This window comes from Mytilus edulis, chromosome 8 (genome assembly GCF_963676685.1).
Source record: "Mytilus edulis chromosome 8, xbMytEdul2.2, whole genome shotgun sequence".
In the NCBI taxonomy this organism is placed as follows: domain Eukaryota; kingdom Metazoa; phylum Mollusca; class Bivalvia; order Mytilida; family Mytilidae; genus Mytilus; species Mytilus edulis.
Genome location: NC_092351.1, coordinates 10028989 through 10049263, shown reverse-complemented (window position 1 = coordinate 10049263; position 20275 = coordinate 10028989). Strand labels below are relative to the sequence as shown.

The window sequence follows — 20275 nt, the reverse complement described above, 5'->3', positions numbered from 1 at the left end:
ATGAAAAGATAACACGTATATCATGTATTACACATGTTACATGACATATCTCAATTTATTTGATTATCGTTGATAACACAATTTGTGATATTCAAGATTGGCCATCAGTGAAGTATATCGGTAACGTGCGAATTTGAAGACGATCTCATATCTTATATTGTATTACAATTGCACTTATTTCCATTGCTAGAACTTCGTTAGCAGGGATTGTTTTTTTTTTGTGGTTTTCGTTTTGTACCCATGGCGTTGTCTGTTTATTTTCGATTTTTGAGTTTGAATGTACCTATGATATTCTTTGCCTCTAGATCTTTTATAACATGTTTTGTGTAAAATATCATCATTATCATTACAGAAAAATAGTTTGCATATCCTAAAAAAATATATTAGCAAATTTTCTTTGTTTTTGACCCTTCTGTCTTCATCCTAAAATCATCTGAATAAATTCGGTTATCCTTTTTGGTCTTACTTTTTGTCCATAGACCTTTATATTTTAGTACTTTGGATTTTCAAATAGTTTGGCCTCGAGCATCACTGAAGAGACATTGATTGTTGAAATGCGTAGCTGGTGCAGAAATATTGGTACCTTATATGTTATTACTACCGATGAAAATACGGATTTTATGTTACATGTATTAAAATATGCTATTAAAAAAAAATTGGAATTAAGGAAAATATCTCCCTCTGCAGATTCCTTGCGAGGCTTTGACTATCCTTTTTGGTTTTTTGTGTTTGTTCAAATCTCTTCATGTTTTAATAAGCTTGGATTTTTAAATAGTTTGGCTTTAGAGACATTGATTGTCGAAATGCGTAGCTGGTGCAGAAATATTGGTACCATTTGTGTTATTACTACTCCTGTGTGGTACCTCTGCTAGTGGACTGATAGTACCCAAAGGTATCACCAGCCAAGTAGCCAGTACTTTGGTACTAATGAAAATACGGATTTAATTTGGTTAAAATTTGCTTTTTTCAAATAGTGTGGCCTCGAGCATCACTGAAGAAACATTTATTATCGAAATACGCATCTAGTGCAAAAAATTGGAACCGTTTATGTTATTCTATAGTTTGATTTGTTGTCGACTGAATCCTTTAAATACCTCTCTTATTCTGAGTCTCATCGTACGAACATTTCTCTGACCCGAATTCTTCTAGTGAAAAAATATGAGAAATTCTACCCTTGCTCTTGATTTCTTCGCTTAAACACTCTCGATTAAATGTATTGATCAGCATAAATTAATAAGTTATGATGAGTGAATGGATTTCATAAATTTAATATTAATTTTGTTAAAATGGGACCTAAAATATTAAATCAAGTTTGTTGATAATTTTTTTATCAACACTTTTCATGAAGAACTCTGTTATGTTATGTGTATAAAGAGATCTAATTTATATGATAATAATTCGAAAACAGAAGCCAATTTGGATGCACTCACAGAAACGTATAGTATCTTATAATGTATTTAAGGATATAATGTCATCTTAAACGCGCAAAATATTTTTGTCTCCAAATTCAGAACCAAACATCACATGCTTATTATAACTAAACAAAAACAAACTTGCAAAGAATAATTGTTTGACTACAATTTATTATAATAAATATAAATATAACGTTATGGTATTTGGTAAGCAATATACCCGTAGATATAATAATGAGACAATGAAATAAATTTTATATGTCGCTCTGTCAACTGTCTATTGTAATTTCGTCGACTTCTAAGCGATTGTAACGCTCTTTTAGAAAAGCTAATACTGGTATACATGATACTATACAGCCCATCATACACCACGTGGCCCATTTTGTACCTAAAAATATATCAAAAATATAAGGCTATACCAAATATTGCAAGACTATCATCAAGGAGAGAGGTTTGGCAGAGTATTAACAATAAATAAATGTAACAAAAAGATTAACAAAATTACCGTCATCCAATGTAAATTCCAAAAAAGGAAGTCCATACATCCACAAAGAAATCGAACGTTTGACTACATCAACCAACAAAAGGCATTAACTTTATATTCAGGGGTAAAAACTATTAATCAGAATTGTTTGCTACTGTTTGATCAAAATAATTTTTTTTTCAAAGTTGGGATTTGATTTTGTTTTCATTAAAAAAAAAGACAATAACCATCTTAAATTAATGTCGTTCCTTAGTGTAAGAAGTAAATATTTTTTTTCATGACAATGAAGCTCATTGCAGTAAAAAAAACACTTATACAAGAACTCGTGTGAAATCTCACAAAGGTTTCGACATTTTGCATGTAACTGAAGCTTGATAAATATGTTGGTATACAAATAAGGTATAACAATTATGATTTGTTAGATATAGACAATCTAATATCCGGAAAACAGAAATACATATGTATAAAATACAAATAATACCGCATAACTTGAACATTCATAAATTTCACATGCAATTATTTCCCTAAGAAACCTTGACTACGAATTTTTTAAGTTGGTTTGATATAAATTCCCAAACAATTTTGAAAAATATTTCATCGATCTCTAGAGCAAACGTACTAACCAATATTTGGTATCATTTGTATGGCTAGGAATATAACACCACCAACATTGCAACCGAATGTCATCACCAAGTTAGTGGTGCCCTCCGGAACCGGATATGCTGCTTCACATGCCATCTCAAAGAACAGTGGCAAGGTTGACGTCAGGAACATTGTTCCCATTATTATGGATGCATATAACATAACTATGGAAAAAATGGTTATCAAAAAATAAAAACGTGAAGCTTCGGTGTTGCTGTTGTTACATTGTGTTCCTCTTATGTGCTTCTCTCAGTTTTAGTTTATTTCTCGATTTATGATTTTTTAACAGCGGTGTACTACTGTTGCCTTTTTTAATTCATGCATTATGGCATCATCATTCTTAAAGTTGTTCAGCAAGATATTTGTGTACGGCAATGTTAAACTCAAATGTGAATGACATTATTAATAAATTAATAAATGTTAGTCTTACAGTTTAAAAAAAAGTGTCCGGAATTTACTTGCATGTCTGTATATGGACTGTATCTTGTCATGTTTGAAAGCACTAGCGCGATAAATAGTTAATCATAATGTATTTGTAACTTACTTATTTTAGAAGGACTTGCGTTTTAAGTCTTCAATGCTCTACAACTTTGATGTTTAAAAAAGCATTCTTAACGGTTTATATTATAGCGTCACCGATGAGTCTATAAAGATGAAACGCGAATCTGTCGTACAAAATTTAATATCAGAACCTATGATGAGTTTATTTATTAATAATTCATTAATCAATGATACAAACTTACATGTAGAACTGTGAATAACACCTTCAACGAGGAATATAAACCATACAAAACACCCGGATGAACATATGTACAAAAATAACAACAGTAATCTCATGTGTCGAGTAAATATATCAGAAAATCTGAAAATAAAAACACCAAAGAAAAAGTTGTAGCACAAAAGCAATATATAATGTCTTACGTTCGTTTACTGCTTTGCAGTCTATATTTAAGAATTGAATGCTTCTTTTTGTAAAATCATCACCGGGGTGTTAAAGCGTTGACCGAAGTACATTTTGCATGAAGCGGAAGCGCTTCATTCTAAAAATGTGCGAACGGTCAACGCTTTAACACCCCGATGAAATTACTAAAAGAAGCATCCAATACTTATAATAACATTTTTTTGCTATAATCATTAAAAATATTTTTTTTCATTCTCTTTTTCTTTATATAACCTATGCGCTTTTTTGTGATAGCATGTGTCAGCAAGAATGTTAACCTTTATTCGGATATGAAGGTGGATTTTAGTATGACGCACAATCGTTGTTATCCAATCAAAATAACGGATTCTTCTGAAACACACATGTAATGTAATTATATCAAATACAATTGTTATTCCGTACGACGTAATTAGTGGAGGAGGGGCACTTTTCACAAAAAAAAAATCTTAAGACACAAATTGATAGATTGTTTGTTGGTTGCTTAAAGTCTGGTGGCAAATATTGCATTCAAATTCAGGACGATTGACCATTATTGATCATAAGTTATACTGAAATTTTATAACTTAAAAGATTTGTTTTTTGTTGATTCTTTTTGTAAAAGTAACGTCAGAATCACCGGAGTTCAACCGCGGCACGTTTCTGATTGGGTTTCGTCAACCCTTACTGTGTATAGCCATGATGGGTTTTTTTTCGACTGATCGGTTTTAGCGGCCTCTTAGGTATACCCACCTCTTATTACAAAAAAAATACAATGACGTGTATGTTTTTTGTAGAATATAATTTTACTTACTTAGCAAAAACAAGTGATGCAAGACATCCTGCGATTAAGGAATAAAATCCAAGCCACCCGGCTTCATTCTACAAAACAAACTGCTAATTAGTGTTATATTCTAATATACAAACTAGATTTTTTAATTAGTCTTTATAACAAAATTGGAAAAGTGTTATCATTGACAAAAGTATTTGCTAATTTCATATTTATGCAATTAGTAAGCAAAAAATAAGGTAAAATTCCTAAAATACTCAAGTCCGAGGACAGTTAAAAAAAAGAAGGTCCGTAATAAAATAAAAAGAAGCTCAAACACATCTAACGAATGGACAACAACTGTCATATATTCCTAACTTGACACAGTCATTTTTTTATTTACCAAATGGTGTATCAAACCTGCTTATACAATCCTTGAAAAAAAAATGAAAATGCGGTGATTGCTTGTAAAATTAATAATATTATTACTGCGTTACTTCAACAAAAAGGAAAAAAATACAACTTGAAAACGATGAAATTCAAGCGAGTTTACTCTTTTATTATAACATAAGGTTGACAATGTGTTAAATTCAGGATGACAGTTGTATCAAATTTTAAATTGTCAGGTTTTTTTTTCAAATGTGTCTTCGTTGAATTCAGCAAAAATAAAATGTTGTACCAGTCTTAAATGGATATTGGATTGGGGTTACTCTTATACTTAAGGCAATACGATACAGTTTTGATCCTGTATTTACAGTACGATGAAAATTTCCATATGGGCTAGTTTTTGCCTGATCAAATCAAATATGTAATAAAAAATATACCTTCATGTGTTACTTTTTGAGTTAAATGAGATCGAAATTTTGTATATTTCCTCAAAATTTTGATTTGTGGCCGTATTTTCCCTTTCGAAAGAAAGCCATAACTTTTTTGTTTTAAAAGATAAACACAAACTGTTTTTTGTTAGATAATTTGTAGTTTTTGTATTTTATAGGTATCCTAAAAAAATATGCATTTTTTATTCAGAAATAACTCATATTTATCAAATGGTCATGAATTAAGAAAAAATCGTATTTTTTTTGCTATATATTTATCAAAATTAAAAAAAATCCTCTATTTACATTTTTATCAAATTTGGTCTACATAATCTCCCTGCAAAAAGAAACAAAATGTCGTTTTAAAAAATAGGGGTCCATGCACTCGTTTTCAAATTATATCAGTTTGAATGATAAAAAATAGTCGAAAAATGCATCTTTTCCCGATATGTAATAGTTTGACGTCGCGAAAATAACATTTTACGTTAGCAACGTCATTACCTCCCCTGTAACTGTATCGTATGCCCTTAATTTTCGAATTTTTCTAGTCTGTGTGATTTAAGAAATAATTCATGGAAGCCATAGATTTGTTGGAAATTTACACATGGCCTGGGCCGTGATATTCGAATTTTATCCTGAGCGTTAGCGAGGGATAAAATTAACGAATATCACGGCCCAGGACATGTGTAAATTTACAACAAATCTCTGGCTTCCATGAATTATTTCGATTCTAATAGGACAAATAAGTTCATTCAAATACTGAAGCGAGAGTGGGTATGCCGTGTGTGAAGCTGTTCTTTTTTACTCCTTGTTAGATAAAGCTCAAATATTCTCATAAATATTTAGCTTGCATTGATTATTTCGTTAATAACCGCTGGAAAAAATATGTTAATTCTCAAACCCAATATTTCCGATTTTTAATTTACATATTTTCTCGTAAGCTACCGTCAAATCCAAAATTGACGTTTCGTAACAAAGGAGCTGCCATGTTGACTCGCTGAAATCAAATGCAATAGAATGGAAAACAAAAAAAAACCTACCTCAGAATTCCATTTTAATACAATATTATACGAACTTCGATGGTTACAAAAAAGAGTATATTTTTGTGACATTGACTAAATATTGTTTTTATACTGCAACTTAAATTAGTATTTCAATAGCTTTTAAAATGGTAACATAAATATCAAGCTTATTTTCATCCCTTAATGAACCCCTGATTGTAGAGAAAGTGTTCCATGATGAAATTGACATTGCACAATATAGCTGTGTTACTATATTTAGGAAATAAACAAAACTAGTTGCATCTTTTTATTATGCATCCGAATAAGAATAAACGAGTTCTTTTGTCTTTTGTCTTTTGTTTTATTACAATTTCTAATACAATAAAATTGGCAAAGCGTTTGCAAAGTAGGTTCAAATACATGTGGATTTACGTGGGAGGTATATTGTAACATCCATTATTATGTATATCTCTGAGTCTGCGCTGAGTATAGATATATCGAGAATTTTCACACAGTGTTGTTTACAAAGCGAAAGAAGCACGTCATATTAGAATTAAGAAATAATTCATGGAAGCCATAGATTTGTTGGAAATTTACACATGGCCTGGGCCGTGATATTCGAATTTTATCCTGAGCGTTAGCGAGGGATAAAATTAACGAATATCACGGCCCAGGACATGTGTAAATTTACAACAAATCTCTGGCTTCCATGAATTATTTCGATTCTAATAGGACAAATAAGTTCATTCAAATACTGAAGCGAGAGTGGGTATGCCGTGTGTGAAGCTGTTCTTTTTTACTCCTTGTTAGATAAAGCTCAAATATTCTCATAAATATTTAGCTTGCATTGATTATTTCGTTAATAACCGCTGGAAAAAATATGTTAATTCTCAAACCCAATATTTCCGATTTTTAATTTACATATTTTCTCGTAAGCTACCGTCAAATCCAAAATTGACGTTTCGTAACAAAGGAGCTGCCATGTTGACTCGCTGAAATCAAATGCAATAGAATGGAAAACAAAAAAAAACCTACCTCAGAATTCCATTTTAATACAATATTATACGAACTTCGATGGTTACAAAAAAGAGTATATTTTTGTGACATTGACTAAATATTGTTTTTATACTGCAACTTAAATTAGTATTTCAATAGCTTTTAAAATGGTAACATAAATATCAAGCTTATTTTCATCCCTTAATGAACCCCTGATTGTAGAGAAAGTGTTCCATGATGAAATTGACATTGCACAATATAGCTGTGTTACTATATTTAGGAAATAAACAAAACTAGTTGCATCTTTTTATTATGCATCCGAATAAGAATAAACGAGTTCTTTTGTCTTTTGTCTTTTGTTTTATTACAATTTCTAATACAATAAAATTGGCAAAGCGTTTGCAAAGTAGGTTCAAATACATGTGGATTTACGTGGGAGGTATATTGTAACATCCATTATTATGTATATCTCTGAGTCTGCGCTGAGTATAGATATATCGAGAATTTTCACACAGTGTTGTTTACAAAGCGAAAGAAGCACGTCATATTAGAATCATCGATAAAAACGCCGAACTCCAAGGAAAATTCAAAACGGAAATTTCTTTATCAAATGGCAAAATCAAAATCTCAAACACATGTCAGACAGATAGAAAACGACAGTCATATTCCTGACTTTAAACAACTGTAATCTCTTTTTAATGCTACAATGTAATGATATATTTTGTAGATACCTCTGATATTTTGTGTGGCTTTAAAATGACATCTAACACTCCTTGCCAACAACCAAAAACACCTTGAGAAACTCCAAACGTCACAAAAATCAACCAGAATTTCACATTTCTGGAAAATAATGGTTTTTTTTTCTTCATAAATACATATAAAACTGAATATAATTAGAAACAACACATTGTATTCTGTTTGATTCATACCATAACCCTATCTGAGCTTCAAGCCTCATACAGACATATGAAGGTGCTTTCATTGGACTGGTATTGACAAAGCTACAAAGTAAACGCAACTCGTTAAAGATTGATTCTGTAAAATTGTTTATACATTATCGGTTCCTCTGATTCCGGTTATTTTCATTTCCATAATCTGAATATAAAATTTGTATTCTACTGCCAAAAGTTAACGATTTTTTTAATATTTATGCAAATATTTTTGATATCAATTTTCTGTTATTTCTATCACATTATACTATGAGTCTCCCTTTTTTTATCTGAACTGGTTCATAAAAGAACAAGAAAAGTAAGTAACTACACTCGATTATAACGAAATAATATATATAAAAAAAGCAAAACTTGGATCTCATGTTTGGTCGATTAATTCGTGTTTATCAAATGTCAAGTAGTGAATATTTCTTGCATTTTTATGACGATCAGATATCTATTTTTTAGAATGGAAGAACAAAGTAATCATGTTTAAAGAAATGACGTGACTATGAAATTGATTCTAGCGTTCACATATATTAAGTTGGCAAACTACTTTTGCAAGAAACTTTAACTAAACTAGTAAGCACGAAACATGATTTTAAATTACTCTACATCCGGTACGATAGGGCAAGGGTTTTCTAAACCAAATGGAAAACTTATTAATAAGCGCATAATCCTAAACATTGGTTATGAACAAGAAATAGGAACAACTGAACATTTCTGAGAAACCTACCTTAATAGAACTTTTATACCAGCACTGAAATCTAAACGTCCGACTGACGCTGATAACGTGGGTGGTAGTTTCGGCTTTGTCGGATAATATACTAACATCAATACAAAAGCAGCACCAACAAAACACAGATCTGTAAAAAAATCAATGTAAAATAAGGCAAAACTCTGCAAAAACCTCTTAACGATTTTCATAAAATTCGTATTCAAAGTTATATTCGAATGAAATTATATGTAAAATGGAATATAATTTATTTCTTCAGTCTAACTTCATATTCATTGCTTGGTTTATAATTATGGTTTTTGTACTTACAGTAAATCATGTAACTGTGAATATCTTTACGTTCAGCTTTTATCTCTGTTTCTAAAATTATTAAGACATATGAATTGCGGAAAGTATAGACAGATTTGTGTTGTACAAAACTTCGTTTCATAAAAATGTTAACTCAAGTAGTCGCATCATGAAAATACATTTTTTAAAGTTTTAATTGTATACAAAAAAAAGTATTTTCATAAAATGAGAATCATTTTCATAACAGCGTGGAAATGACTATTTCGTGGCGCGCTCAGTTTTTCAATTGACTGTGACAGAATAGGTGAACATTCGTCTGTAACGCCCATTTATCATATCGTATGATAGACATGTAATTTGCCAAAGGTTCTAAACACCTAAATCAAATAATACAAATAACTAACAGAGGACTATACCTTTGCGTGCTGATTTAAAAGTTGAAGACTTAAATTTTCTTTTTTTTTCATGCGCCTGTATGTTCTCTACTCTTTTATTAGATTTAAATCCTCAGTCACTGTGGTAGGCCGCCGACAGACTGAGTGAGCGTAAAATAACTGTTATTGATAGCTGATGCCAAACAAGTTAAAGGTAAATTATTCAAAATTGAGGTTGTCCACGCAGTCGCTGTAATGAAAATTTTTCTATTTGTTTATTACCATTATATTTAAAATTATGATTCTTCATTTTTAGCCTGTCGTTGTTATAATAAAATATTTCACCAATAGATTTCCGATGGGAATCTAAACAAAAAGGGGGGAATATTCGGGATCCACTTCAATATTAAGCAATTCCAAGGTTACTTTACAATACAAATGTTTAAAAATGCAACGAAGTTAAACTTAAGGCACGATAAAAGATTTTCCGGAAAAAACCAACTCATTGTCAGGCAACTTCATCAACAAAACTTACGATTAGTGCAGTTGTGTATGATGCTACCAATGGAAATACTGTAAACATAATTGAAGGAATATTTTGCATTCATTTAGACTAAAAAAAAATATCAAAAGATTAATATTCTCTCATATATAATAGATACATTAGAATTGTTTTAAAATAACATCATTCTACAGCTTTTTATGCCGCGTTAAGGAACAGGGACGTCATTTAGATGTTGTTGTTTGTTGTTGCCTGTTGTAGTTTTTTTCATTCACTGTTGTAAACTTGATCAGGCCGTTTTATCTCTTTGACTAATGCAAATGTTGTATTTTACGCTATATGTTACGTGGTTTTTTTCACATTTGTGTCCTTTGATCTTCATGGCCATTAGGTTTTTTTTGGCATTTATATCCAACTCCTAGGCCTCGTGTTAAAATAAAGGATCAATTTTTTGAAATTTATTAACTTAAAATTGAAGTCTGTCAAATATTAGATCAAAAATGTTTGTTCCATATTTTGTATTTGAAATAATACTGATGATAGTGAAAAGAGAAAAACATATAAAAGAAACAAAAAAGATATAGAAACACGCACCTGCTTCTCTTTTGTACAGTCTTGTTGTCATGACAATTATCTCTTAATGGAACGAAATAAGGCCCTACAATAGATTTTAAGGTTATAATATAGATATAATTTGTACATGAACATATTTGGATAAAATTATTAAATTACATATCCATGTAGATCTTAACAATACTTTGACTGTTTACAGTATACATTTTTTCGACGTTCATTATCGTACGCCACTGTCCCAACAAACTGAGTTAAAACTCAAACCTTTCGTTATATACATATATATATATATTTCGTACACAAGTAAATAAATCTGATTTTGCGATTCAACCATCACAACGTGTACTGTTATTAATTTTTCAATGGTGCAAATATTTGAGCAGTTATTACTTTCAACACATTTGTTATTATCTGCAGGCAAATTAACTTTGCAACACAATAAATGAATAAATGAATAAATAACAAGAATGTGTCCCCAGTACACGAATGCCCCACTCACACTATCATTTTTTTTTATGTTCAGTGGACCGTGAAATCGGGGTAAAAACTCTAATTTGGCATTAACATTAGAAAGATCATAGCATAGGTAACATGTGTACTAAGTTTGACGTCGATTGGACATCAACTTCATCAAAAACTATCTTGACCAAAAACTTTAACCTGAAGCGGGACAGACGGACGGACAGACGGACGGACGAACAAACGAACGAACGAACGGACGGACGAACGAACGAACGAACGAACGAACGAACGAACGAACGAACGAACGAACGAACGAACGAACGAACGAACGAACGAACGAACGAACGAACGAACGAACGAACGAACGAACGAACGAACGAACGGACGAACGGACGGACGAACGACCGGACGCACAGACCAGAAAACTTAATGCCCCTCTACTATCGTAGGTGGGGCATAAAAATATAAATTCACATACCCAGTATGAATGCTAGACCAGGTCCTAAACTACTTAATACAGAATTCAGTGCTGTGGCAGTAGTTCTTTCGTTAGCAGGAAACCATAAGGCTGACAGAACAGGTGGAGCACCAAAAGCTATTGGTCCACCTAAACCATTTAGAAACTGCCCAATATTGCTTGTCCTGCAAAATAATATAACAGTTTAAGCTCAGCATTAATTTGAATCACTTGAAATTGATTTACGTTATAAGCATAATAATAATAATAATAATACTTTATTCCAAAAGCAAGTACAGCTTATAGGATATACATTCAATTTTGTTAAATTATTAAAACATGCACCATATTAAATAAACAGACATGTAATAATAAAATGTTAACTACATTGAAATACATTAAATCATAATAATGATACTACACTCGTATGGATAAAAGGACACGTATAAGGTCAGTAACCTAATTATCAAAATAATAAAACAAAACGTCGAACTATCAAACGTAGATAGGAAAATGTCTGTATTGAACATGTGAAATTCTATATCATTACGTTCAGCTTTTATGGAATATGTATATTCTATGATTAATCGAGTATTGCTTGTTTGCTTGACGTCTTGTAGCAAAGATTTTGTTCATATTCAGGAGAGTACATTTTATGCATCTGCTAAGTAAACTATCTTAACTGATGATACAAGTACATATTAGGTAGACTTTGCTTTTTGCCGCATGTCCATAGGTGATAAAACTTCTTTGTTGTACAATATAACAAACTCATGGAGATATCATAGTACCATACCATTTCTTTTTTATCATGTGACTTATAACTTCCGTTCATTTGAAGATATCAAAATATGTATTCATCATTTTTATGAGTTTAAAAAAAAAAGTGGTAAATAGTATATCGGTTTCCCGGCAACAGTTACAAACAAAACAAATGTATAAGTATCTTATCCAGCAGACACCCCCATCATTTTTTCATACAAATCGATTTCGAATTTTAGAGAAATTACTATTGAAACATTCAACTCACCTCTAAAGCAAACCTATTATATCTTATAAAGTACTTTTATAATAAACAGTTATTTATAATTACCATGTGACATAAGACGGATCGGTTGTGAGACATCGTACAACAGCACCTAGAAGTACCAGGAATGTAGCTAGCAAAGATGCAACTCGGATACCTGAAAAGTAGTCAAATATTATAAAGTCATCTCTGTATGTTAAATGTTTTAGATTCCCGTGTTGTTTCTGAAATGCTTCACAACTAAGGTATAAGAACTTTTAAGTTGAAAAATAAAAATTACTAATAATAGTAAAAACTAAACATCTGTTATTCCTATCATAACCTGAGAATGCCCAAATAACATAGGACATAAATAATATTTTACAATTGTATAAAGTTATACAGTAAAGCAAATACAGATTTACCTTTCTTTTCTATCAGCCAAATAAATGGGAGGGTTGATAGAATCGATGAAATAGGTCCCCATGCCGCAAGCAAAGCTATATCTGAGTCTTTCCAACCGAATGCGTCCTCTGTTGTAGCTGAAATTGGTCCATAAATGTTCCATGATCCACCTTGAGACATAGCGCACAGAGAGAATACTACAAGAACGTACCAACGTCGTTTGTAAACTTGGGTTCTCGGTAGCGCCTCGTCTGTGTTTATTACAACATTTTGATAGCATTTGTCGTCTATAACTGCAACTGTTTCTGTGTAAATAGCACCAGTATTATCATTATCACATAGAAGCGGCTTACTTTCATGTTCCATGGTGTCTTACACTAATTTTGTCATACCATCATATGATCCTGACGAATAAACTTATTGATGTTGTATGTAATGTTCTCCATTTATAGGACATTTGTGTATTATATCGATTCGAACATATTTATACACAAATGTAAAGAGTTTAGATGCATAAATGTATATACAAATGTAAATGTTTTACTGCATAAAGACGATAAAGTTAGCATTTCCATATTACACCTGCAGTATGTGTGTAAATGTGTACATGTTTAAAAAACATATATGTAACTATATGAATATATGAGACATGGTTCAAATCCGAGGTTTAAATTCATTTAACTTAAAATATAAACTTTATTTGTCATCGATGTGAAAGTAAACATTAGCTTTGTTTTGTCGCTAATTTTAAATATACATGTATATGACAATTTAACATTCTTTTGAAGTCTACACGTTTGTTGACCTGGTAAATATTAAATGTGTCTTTAGGCATCTTTATTTTTCCCGTCATGTGTTCTTATTTTCTTTTTAATTTCGTTCCCTATATTAAAAATAGCATAGATTGTCTTACAATATAAAAAGTTAACAACAGAAAAAAGTTAAGGTTTAATAGTAATGGAAAAGCTAGAGTAAGAAAAAAAGCGTTAACACAATTTGGTATCTATAATGATCATGATGAAAATAAGATGTGATATGATTGCCAAATTAAGAGAACTGTGTGACAAAATTACACAGAAATTAACAACTATGGGTCACCGTACGGCGTGTAACAATGAGTTAGACCCATACTGCATGTGCATAGTCCATTGTGATTGTCTCATTGGCATTCATACCACATTTTCATATATCTATTTTTTCTGTATTTTTTTCTAGACTTAAGTTAGCACATATACCAGAAGGTAGTGTGTATACACATAAGTGTGTTTCTTTTAATAAGTTAAGCATAACATGATTGAATGATTCACATCATAGATTCTGTTTACAAACAATACACATCACACAGATATTTAAGAGATCCCTATCTGTTACAGGCGCTTAAACAGTATATAACTCTATACATCGTCCAGAGTCGTTAACAAAAGGGAACATGCTAATTTAAAATTTTATTGTACCGTAACATTCAGTATACATTTCTAACTAGAAGCGGAATAAACCACATTTATTGTGATTGGTTGATTCTGAATAGCTTAATATCCAGTGGCAAATATTTCTTGAATGTCCAGGACCGTAATAAATTACCGACAAAAGCAATAGGCAGGTCCTGTAATACGGACAGCAATTTTGCCTTGCAACATGCCGTCTAGGGACTGTGCAATATTTATCTGAGGGTGGGGCCGGTGTACAGCAAATATTAAAAAAAAAAAAAAAAATGTATGCCCCGCCAATATTTATTATAAAAAAAGTTCTTGCCCCGCTTCAATTAATGAAAAAAAAAGTCCTTGCCCCGCTGGAAAAAAAATGAAACACATATATGGAAACATGATATTTTTTAACTAAAATGCACAACATTCAATAATACATGTATATCAGAGTTGATATTTCAACTCAAATCCATTTAATTCAATATTATAAAGATTTTATTTTTGAAGGAAGTCAACTTAGGAGCGCTGTGATTGAATGTAAGGGTACAATATATTTTTTTGTATTTATCTATGAATAATTGCAGTGTGTATATTTACAAAATAAATTTGATAACCTATTGAAATATTTTCTAGATAATTATTTGAAAAGACTTCCAAAATTTCATAAATTTGGTGTAAAATGATAGTGGGCATCAGACTTCAGTTATTTTATACTATTTTGAAGCTTTTTATAAGTACATTTGATTTTTATCACAAAGAATAAAAATTATTCACTGAGAACAATACTGTGTTGAGAAAAGTGCTGATTCATCATAATAAGTCAAATTGATGGGTACTGATATAAAACTTTATTCTGGGAGTTCAATATTAACTATATTGTATAAAATGCACCAAACTATAGTTCTTTTGTATTTCTTTTCACCTTTCGCAATAAATAGTTCAATTGGAAACACCAGAATTCAAGACGCGACAAATGTTTTTAACTGAGATATTTGCCTTCTTTGCTGTGTAATTCCCTAAGGTATCACTTGGGTATTTCTCTAGCTATTAAAATTGGAAAATTTCTGGTTAAGTTTGTACTGTTTATGGAGTAAGGCAATATTTAATCATACTAGAAGCATTTTCAGCGTTAAAATTGTCCATCTAAGAAAAAAAGAGGCCCACTTGAGGCCAAATTTAGATAGAATTTATATTCTCCTGTGTAAAGAATTTGTTCACATTCTTGGCAATTCATGCAGAAAATATTTCAATAGTGCTTGATTTTGTAGTTTATATCTTTAATTATATCAGGCATACATAATTTTTCATTTTCTACTGTTTGCAAGGACTTTTGTTGGAAATTAATATTCCCAAGGGACATAATTCAGCTTTTTCATAGATTAAGTTGTAATTCTTTTAATGTTTAAGAATTTAATTTTGTCATGTTAAAGATTTATTTAAAATACAATTGAAGTTGTTTTATGTTTAAGCATGTATTACCATATGTTATGTCATATGTTTAATTTTCAAAACATTGTTTATAGTTTTCCAGAATTTTGATCAGAATTTCATTTTTTTTTTATAAATGATTATTAAAAGCATAAACACACAAAAATATATTGAAGCACTGTATTAGGTTATTTTGTTTTAGATTCAATTGTTCTTTTTCTATCAAGTTACTTTTTTCCACAGAAATCACAAATAGTTTTAATCTGTTATACTCTGATTTAATTTTTTTATGCACACACGAAGGGTTTTTAAAAAAGTGTGCGCCCCGCCAAAGGTTTGTTACAAAAAACTTTGCGCCCCGCTCATTAATTGCATGAAAAAAGTATGTGCCCCGTCCATGTTTGCACCGGTCCCACCCTCAGATAAATATTGCACAGTCCCCTATGGGCCCTTCAAAATGTTATTGCAAGCTTCTTAACGTGCAAAGGCGAGACAGCAATCTCTCTACACGAAACATCAGACACATCAGGAAGCATAGAGCGCAACCGTCGACAACCTAAATATTCAAGTTAAACATGTAAAATGTCATTACAAACATTACTGCCAAAGATCTTTTTTGTCAACATATGCGCTCTATGTTTCCTGTTCAAATATTCAATGGAAATTGACACATTTTCATTGTTTATTCGTGGAAAATCAAAATGGGTACCATTTGTGACGTCATGAATCAAACGCAGGAACATTAATTTGCAACACAAAAAGCCGGTTGGAAGAAGACATAAGATGCCACATTTCTTTTCCGCAGTCACCCATGAGGTTATTTGATGATAAAAGAATAAACAAGTTATTCAAAAAACTTCATTATATTTTATATAATAATGAAATCATGTTTTTTTTTATTTCTATGTTAGTTGATATCTGACAGTTTGTTTTGTGCATGTAGTTTTATGTTCCCCAAGAAGTTCAATGCCTTTCCGAAATCTTGTAAGGGTCTGGTTTGGGGTCTTTCATTTCAATGTTCTATTTGAGGCATAATCTCTCTATTCTTGGTATTTTTCGTCCTTTCTTCTCTATTCCTTATATTTCATTACCTCAATATAATCTATTTTTTATGTTGGCATATTTGTCTCCATTATTTTCATTTTTTATTGTGTGTAGATTTGTCCCTTTATTCTATATTCAGTAAACCCTTTCAAGACCCTCTTTTATCTTATCGGTATTTCGGTCAATAAGTTACAGGTATGACACAAAAAGTTCAGAACAGTCTTTTCCTATTATTGCTGCTTGTCAACTTCGTGTTTTGCGAAAATAGCTCTGATGGAATTTGGACAAAGGAACAACTTCATTATCTAGAGAATCTCAAAAGAGAAATAGGTAAGTTTGCTAACTATATCCCGTGAAATACCTCATTTCCTCATTGACACATTAATCCGAATCCAAACTGACGAGCCTCCATTACTCCACAATGCCGCTGCGTATTAGAGAATCAGGAATTACAAATTATAAAGTCGACCCGGTTTCCATCACTCAAGATGATCAAGCTACCATGTTATAGATCACTTGAACAATTTAAGAAAGTCGACAAACCACTTTCACAGTAGGAATGGAAACATTAACGAATGATTTTCAAGTTTTTTACTTTGTTGATCATTACCAGGGTAAAAATACTTTGATTTCGATATAAGTGTATACTCCTAAATAGATTAATTTTAAGAACTTTGTGTATGTTAAGTAAACGTACAAGAAAAAACATTATTTTCTTATTGTTACATTTAAAATTTACCCAAAATACTACATACTGTGCATCTTTTGTAGAATATCTTAAAAAGACATGTAAACAGCCACAAATTTTATCTGATGGTAAGTTAAACTTTTATCCTTGGTTATAGACATTGGTTATGTAAGCCAAATTGTTCAAATAACAAGAAACATAAGTCAGCATAATAGACAACGATTTATACAAGATAAAACAAAGAAATTCAAAGTATAAACCTTAACGGCAGTATTACTTTACAGTTAACATATGCAAGTTATATTGCCTCCCCAACATGCAGAATATTCAGTTAAATGTCTTACGGATTGATAGTAAAATCTAGCTATGGAAACCTGATTTTCGTGTATGAAAAAAATCCGAAGTGTCAGCTGTGGTTGCAGTAAACATTGTTGTTACTTATAAATTGAACTGAAAATATGGTAAATTTATCAATAGCTGTTCAACAGCATCATAATTTGACAGAGTTTCAATTACAAAGTAAATCATGCAGCACACAATGACCATCGATAACGCTTCGTATACTTCTAGATACCTATAGCTAGGTATACATATTCATAGCTTAAGATGAAATTGTTTTAATTAATAGGAAACCCGTGTTCGTTTTAAAAAATAGATATTTTACTAAATATAGACGTATCTGATATGAAATATCACAAGGAAACGTTTAAACATATGCAGGGCACAGCTCCAATGTGTATGCAAACATTAGTTGGAAAACATTGGGAAATGTAGATGCTTGTGGCGCGAAGTGTGTAACCTCTGGCAAACGTGTTGATGAAATCAACATGTGCTTGTGCCTCTTTTTAAACTGTTCAAATTAAATACTGCGGTAATATTGTGTAGACTTAACTGCAAACGCGGTGATCAAATCGAACAACAATGCTGCTATGAAATATCTCGAATTATTCTTACCGAAGAGGGGTGGAATTTATTATTCCTATACGATAATCAACAACTTTCCTTTGATCAGATTGAACAACTATGAATAATGGAGATTAAACGTCATTAACTTCACCTTTCCGTATCATGAGGTTGTCTTAAAGCTTCTATCAGTCCTGTTGGAACAATATGCAAACAGTGTTCAAACTGAGAAGTAATTGTGTTATTTAGGATGCAGTATTTAATTACAAAACAAAATATCATATCACAGTTGATAGAATTTTAAACGTAATATCATATTTAATTTGACAGGTCGGAAAAGCGATGAAATACCACTGCCGATAGATGTTCCGTCCATAAATGAAATACAGCCTATAGCGTTCTATGCTCAGCTCTCACAGACATTGACTATCGGAGACCTACAGACAGTTGAGTACGATGTTGTAAGGGTAAACGTTGGTAACGGCTATGACAAAAGACATGGCCATTTCACAGCTCCTGTCACAGGACTGTTCTATTTCTCGTTTACAGTCATGTCGTTTCCTGATAAAAGCGTTCACATGGAAATTGTAAAAAATGGAGTGGTCTTCGGAAATTGCTTTGCTGACGGTCATGGGTATGAAAGTGGGACGTCAACAGTGATCACCCAATTAGACCAGGGAGATATGGTTTGGGTACGACACGTCAAAGCAGAAAGCCCACAACCTTTGCATCCTCTGTACAACGCATTTACTGGTTTTCTTATTGCCAGGACATAATAAAATTTATTAAATCAATTTGAAGGAAATCAAAGATATTTAATTTAAATTTCTTCCGATTTAATTTCGAAAAAATAGAGCATATATCTTTGATATGTGAAAAATTGGGACGATTTCTAAAGTGAAATGAAATAAATTGTACACAATAAATGCAATAAAGAAAGTCGTCTTACAATGATAAAGATACAGACCAGTCACTGGTGAATAATTCATACAGGATAGTAAATTACATTTACAAATTGGATAAAAAAAATAGAGATAAGATACCAAAGGGACATTCAAACTCATAAATCGTGAATAAACTTACAATTCCACGGAAAAAAGAAACGGATTAAAAGACAAACAATTGTTTTAGAAACACAACATAAAAATCTATAGACTGAGCAACACAAACATGAGTCAATTCTCTATTTTTTATTTTACCAGTTATTTATCAATGAGTTCAATCCATAGCACTTTCAAGACTGATACTCAATGCTTCTTTGATAAGAAGAGCACCAATGGATAGGATAAAAGATAATTGGTTCTAGTCAGTTCTGGAGTCAAAAAACCTTGTACGAGTATCGAAAAGATTTATTTTTTTTATTTTAACCTTACTAGTTAGATATAAAAATAAGACTAAGTGTGTCATAAAACAGAGTGTTTTATCACAAAGGCCGAAAAAGTTATCAAAAGAATATAATGCAACCTTATCATTTATTGTACAGAATGTAATTCTTAATAAAACAATCAATATATAATATTACAAACCATTTAAAAATCGTAATAAAAATAAACAGCATTAAATTGAAATAAAATCACAACTTTAAAAGTTGAGACAAATTAATCAAATAAATAATTATCCTAATCCACTTTAATCTCAGTTTCATCGATCTCAAGTCTATTATAACGTTCCTTAAGGAACGCAAGCACTGGTATACAAGATGCAATAGCTCCTATCAGGCACCAGTTTTCCCATGCTGAACCTAGTGTTGAAAACAAAAATCATTGTAAATTTAATAATCATATTGGCATTACACAAATACGTAAATCGATTTAAAAGAACTAAATATGATGTAAGCCATTGCATGTGACGAAATTAACCAGGATTATTGTAAGTCTGATCTGAGACATTGGTTCTTTAACAATACATAATCATCAATATGAATGATTAACACACTGCTTTCAGTTATTCATATTAAATCTACTGGGTTTCCTCATGCTTTCACAATTTAATCTTCGTTAGCATTGAAATTCAATGAGTCA

The 20275-nt window shown here is 31.3% G+C and overlaps 3 protein-coding genes across 3 annotated transcripts in view; 1 reads left to right on the top strand and 2 right to left on the bottom strand.

Annotated features, from left to right (window-relative positions):
- Positions 1-1563: 1563 nt before the first annotated feature.
- LOC139484761 (solute carrier family 49 member 4-like) lies at positions 1564-13386 on the bottom strand. Its single transcript, XM_071268687.1, has 12 exons — positions 12788-13386; positions 12450-12540; positions 11378-11541; positions 10459-10522; positions 9898-9935; positions 9010-9060; positions 8701-8830; positions 7767-7875; positions 4269-4336; positions 3282-3400; positions 2520-2702; positions 1564-1800 (listed from the first exon to the last, which is right to left on the bottom strand). Exons 1-12 carry the CDS (start codon positions 13131-13133, stop codon positions 1682-1684), a joined length of 1482 nt encoding a protein of 493 aa, XP_071124788.1. The 5' UTR covers positions 13134-13386; the 3' UTR covers positions 1564-1681.
- A 3435-nt stretch (positions 13387-16821) lies between these two features.
- On the top strand, positions 16822-19193 carry LOC139484760 (complement C1q-like protein 4). Its single transcript, XM_071268685.1, has 3 exons — positions 16822-16993; positions 17435-17479; positions 18585-19193. The coding sequence occupies exons 1-3, from the start codon at positions 16861-16863 to the stop codon at positions 19028-19030; spliced, it is 624 nt and encodes a 207-aa protein (XP_071124786.1). The 5' UTR covers positions 16822-16860; the 3' UTR covers positions 19031-19193.
- Positions 19194-19709: 516 nt separating this feature from the next.
- Positions 19710-20275, bottom strand: part of LOC139484759 (solute carrier family 49 member 4 homolog) — a 30768-nt gene continuing 30202 nt past the window's right edge. The window contains exon 13 of the mRNA XM_071268684.1: positions 19710-19995. Within this exon, the coding sequence (XP_071124785.1) occupies positions 19874-19995 (122 nt within the window). The 3' untranslated portion in view covers positions 19710-19873. The remainder of the gene's footprint in view (positions 19996-20275) is intronic.

What these genes read in the sequence shown, in the direction of transcription:
- LOC139484761 (XM_071268687.1), bottom strand. Translation starts at nt 13,133, where the DNA reads ATGGAACATGAAAGTAAGCCGCTTCTATGTGATAATGATAATACTGGT. An exon ending in TGGTCTAGCATTCATACTGG is followed by an intron (nt 10,523 to 11,377) that starts GTATGTGAATTT and finishes AATCTATTGTAG; the next exon opens with GGCCTTATTTCGTTCCATTA. An exon ending in ACTGTACAAAAGAGAAGCAG is followed by an intron (nt 9,936 to 10,458) that starts GTGCGTGTTTCT and finishes TTATGTTTACAG; the next exon opens with TATTTCCATTGGTAGCATCA.
- LOC139484760 (XM_071268685.1), top strand. Translation starts at nt 16,861, where the DNA reads ATGACACAAAAAGTTCAGAACAGTCTTTTCCTATTATTGCTGCTTGTC. An exon ending in GAATCTCAAAAGAGAAATAG is followed by an intron (nt 16,994 to 17,434) that starts GTAAGTTTGCTA and finishes CATCTTTTGTAG; the next exon opens with AATATCTTAAAAAGACATGT. An exon ending in GCCACAAATTTTATCTGATG is followed by an intron (nt 17,480 to 18,584) that starts GTAAGTTAAACT and finishes TTAATTTGACAG; the next exon opens with GTCGGAAAAGCGATGAAATA.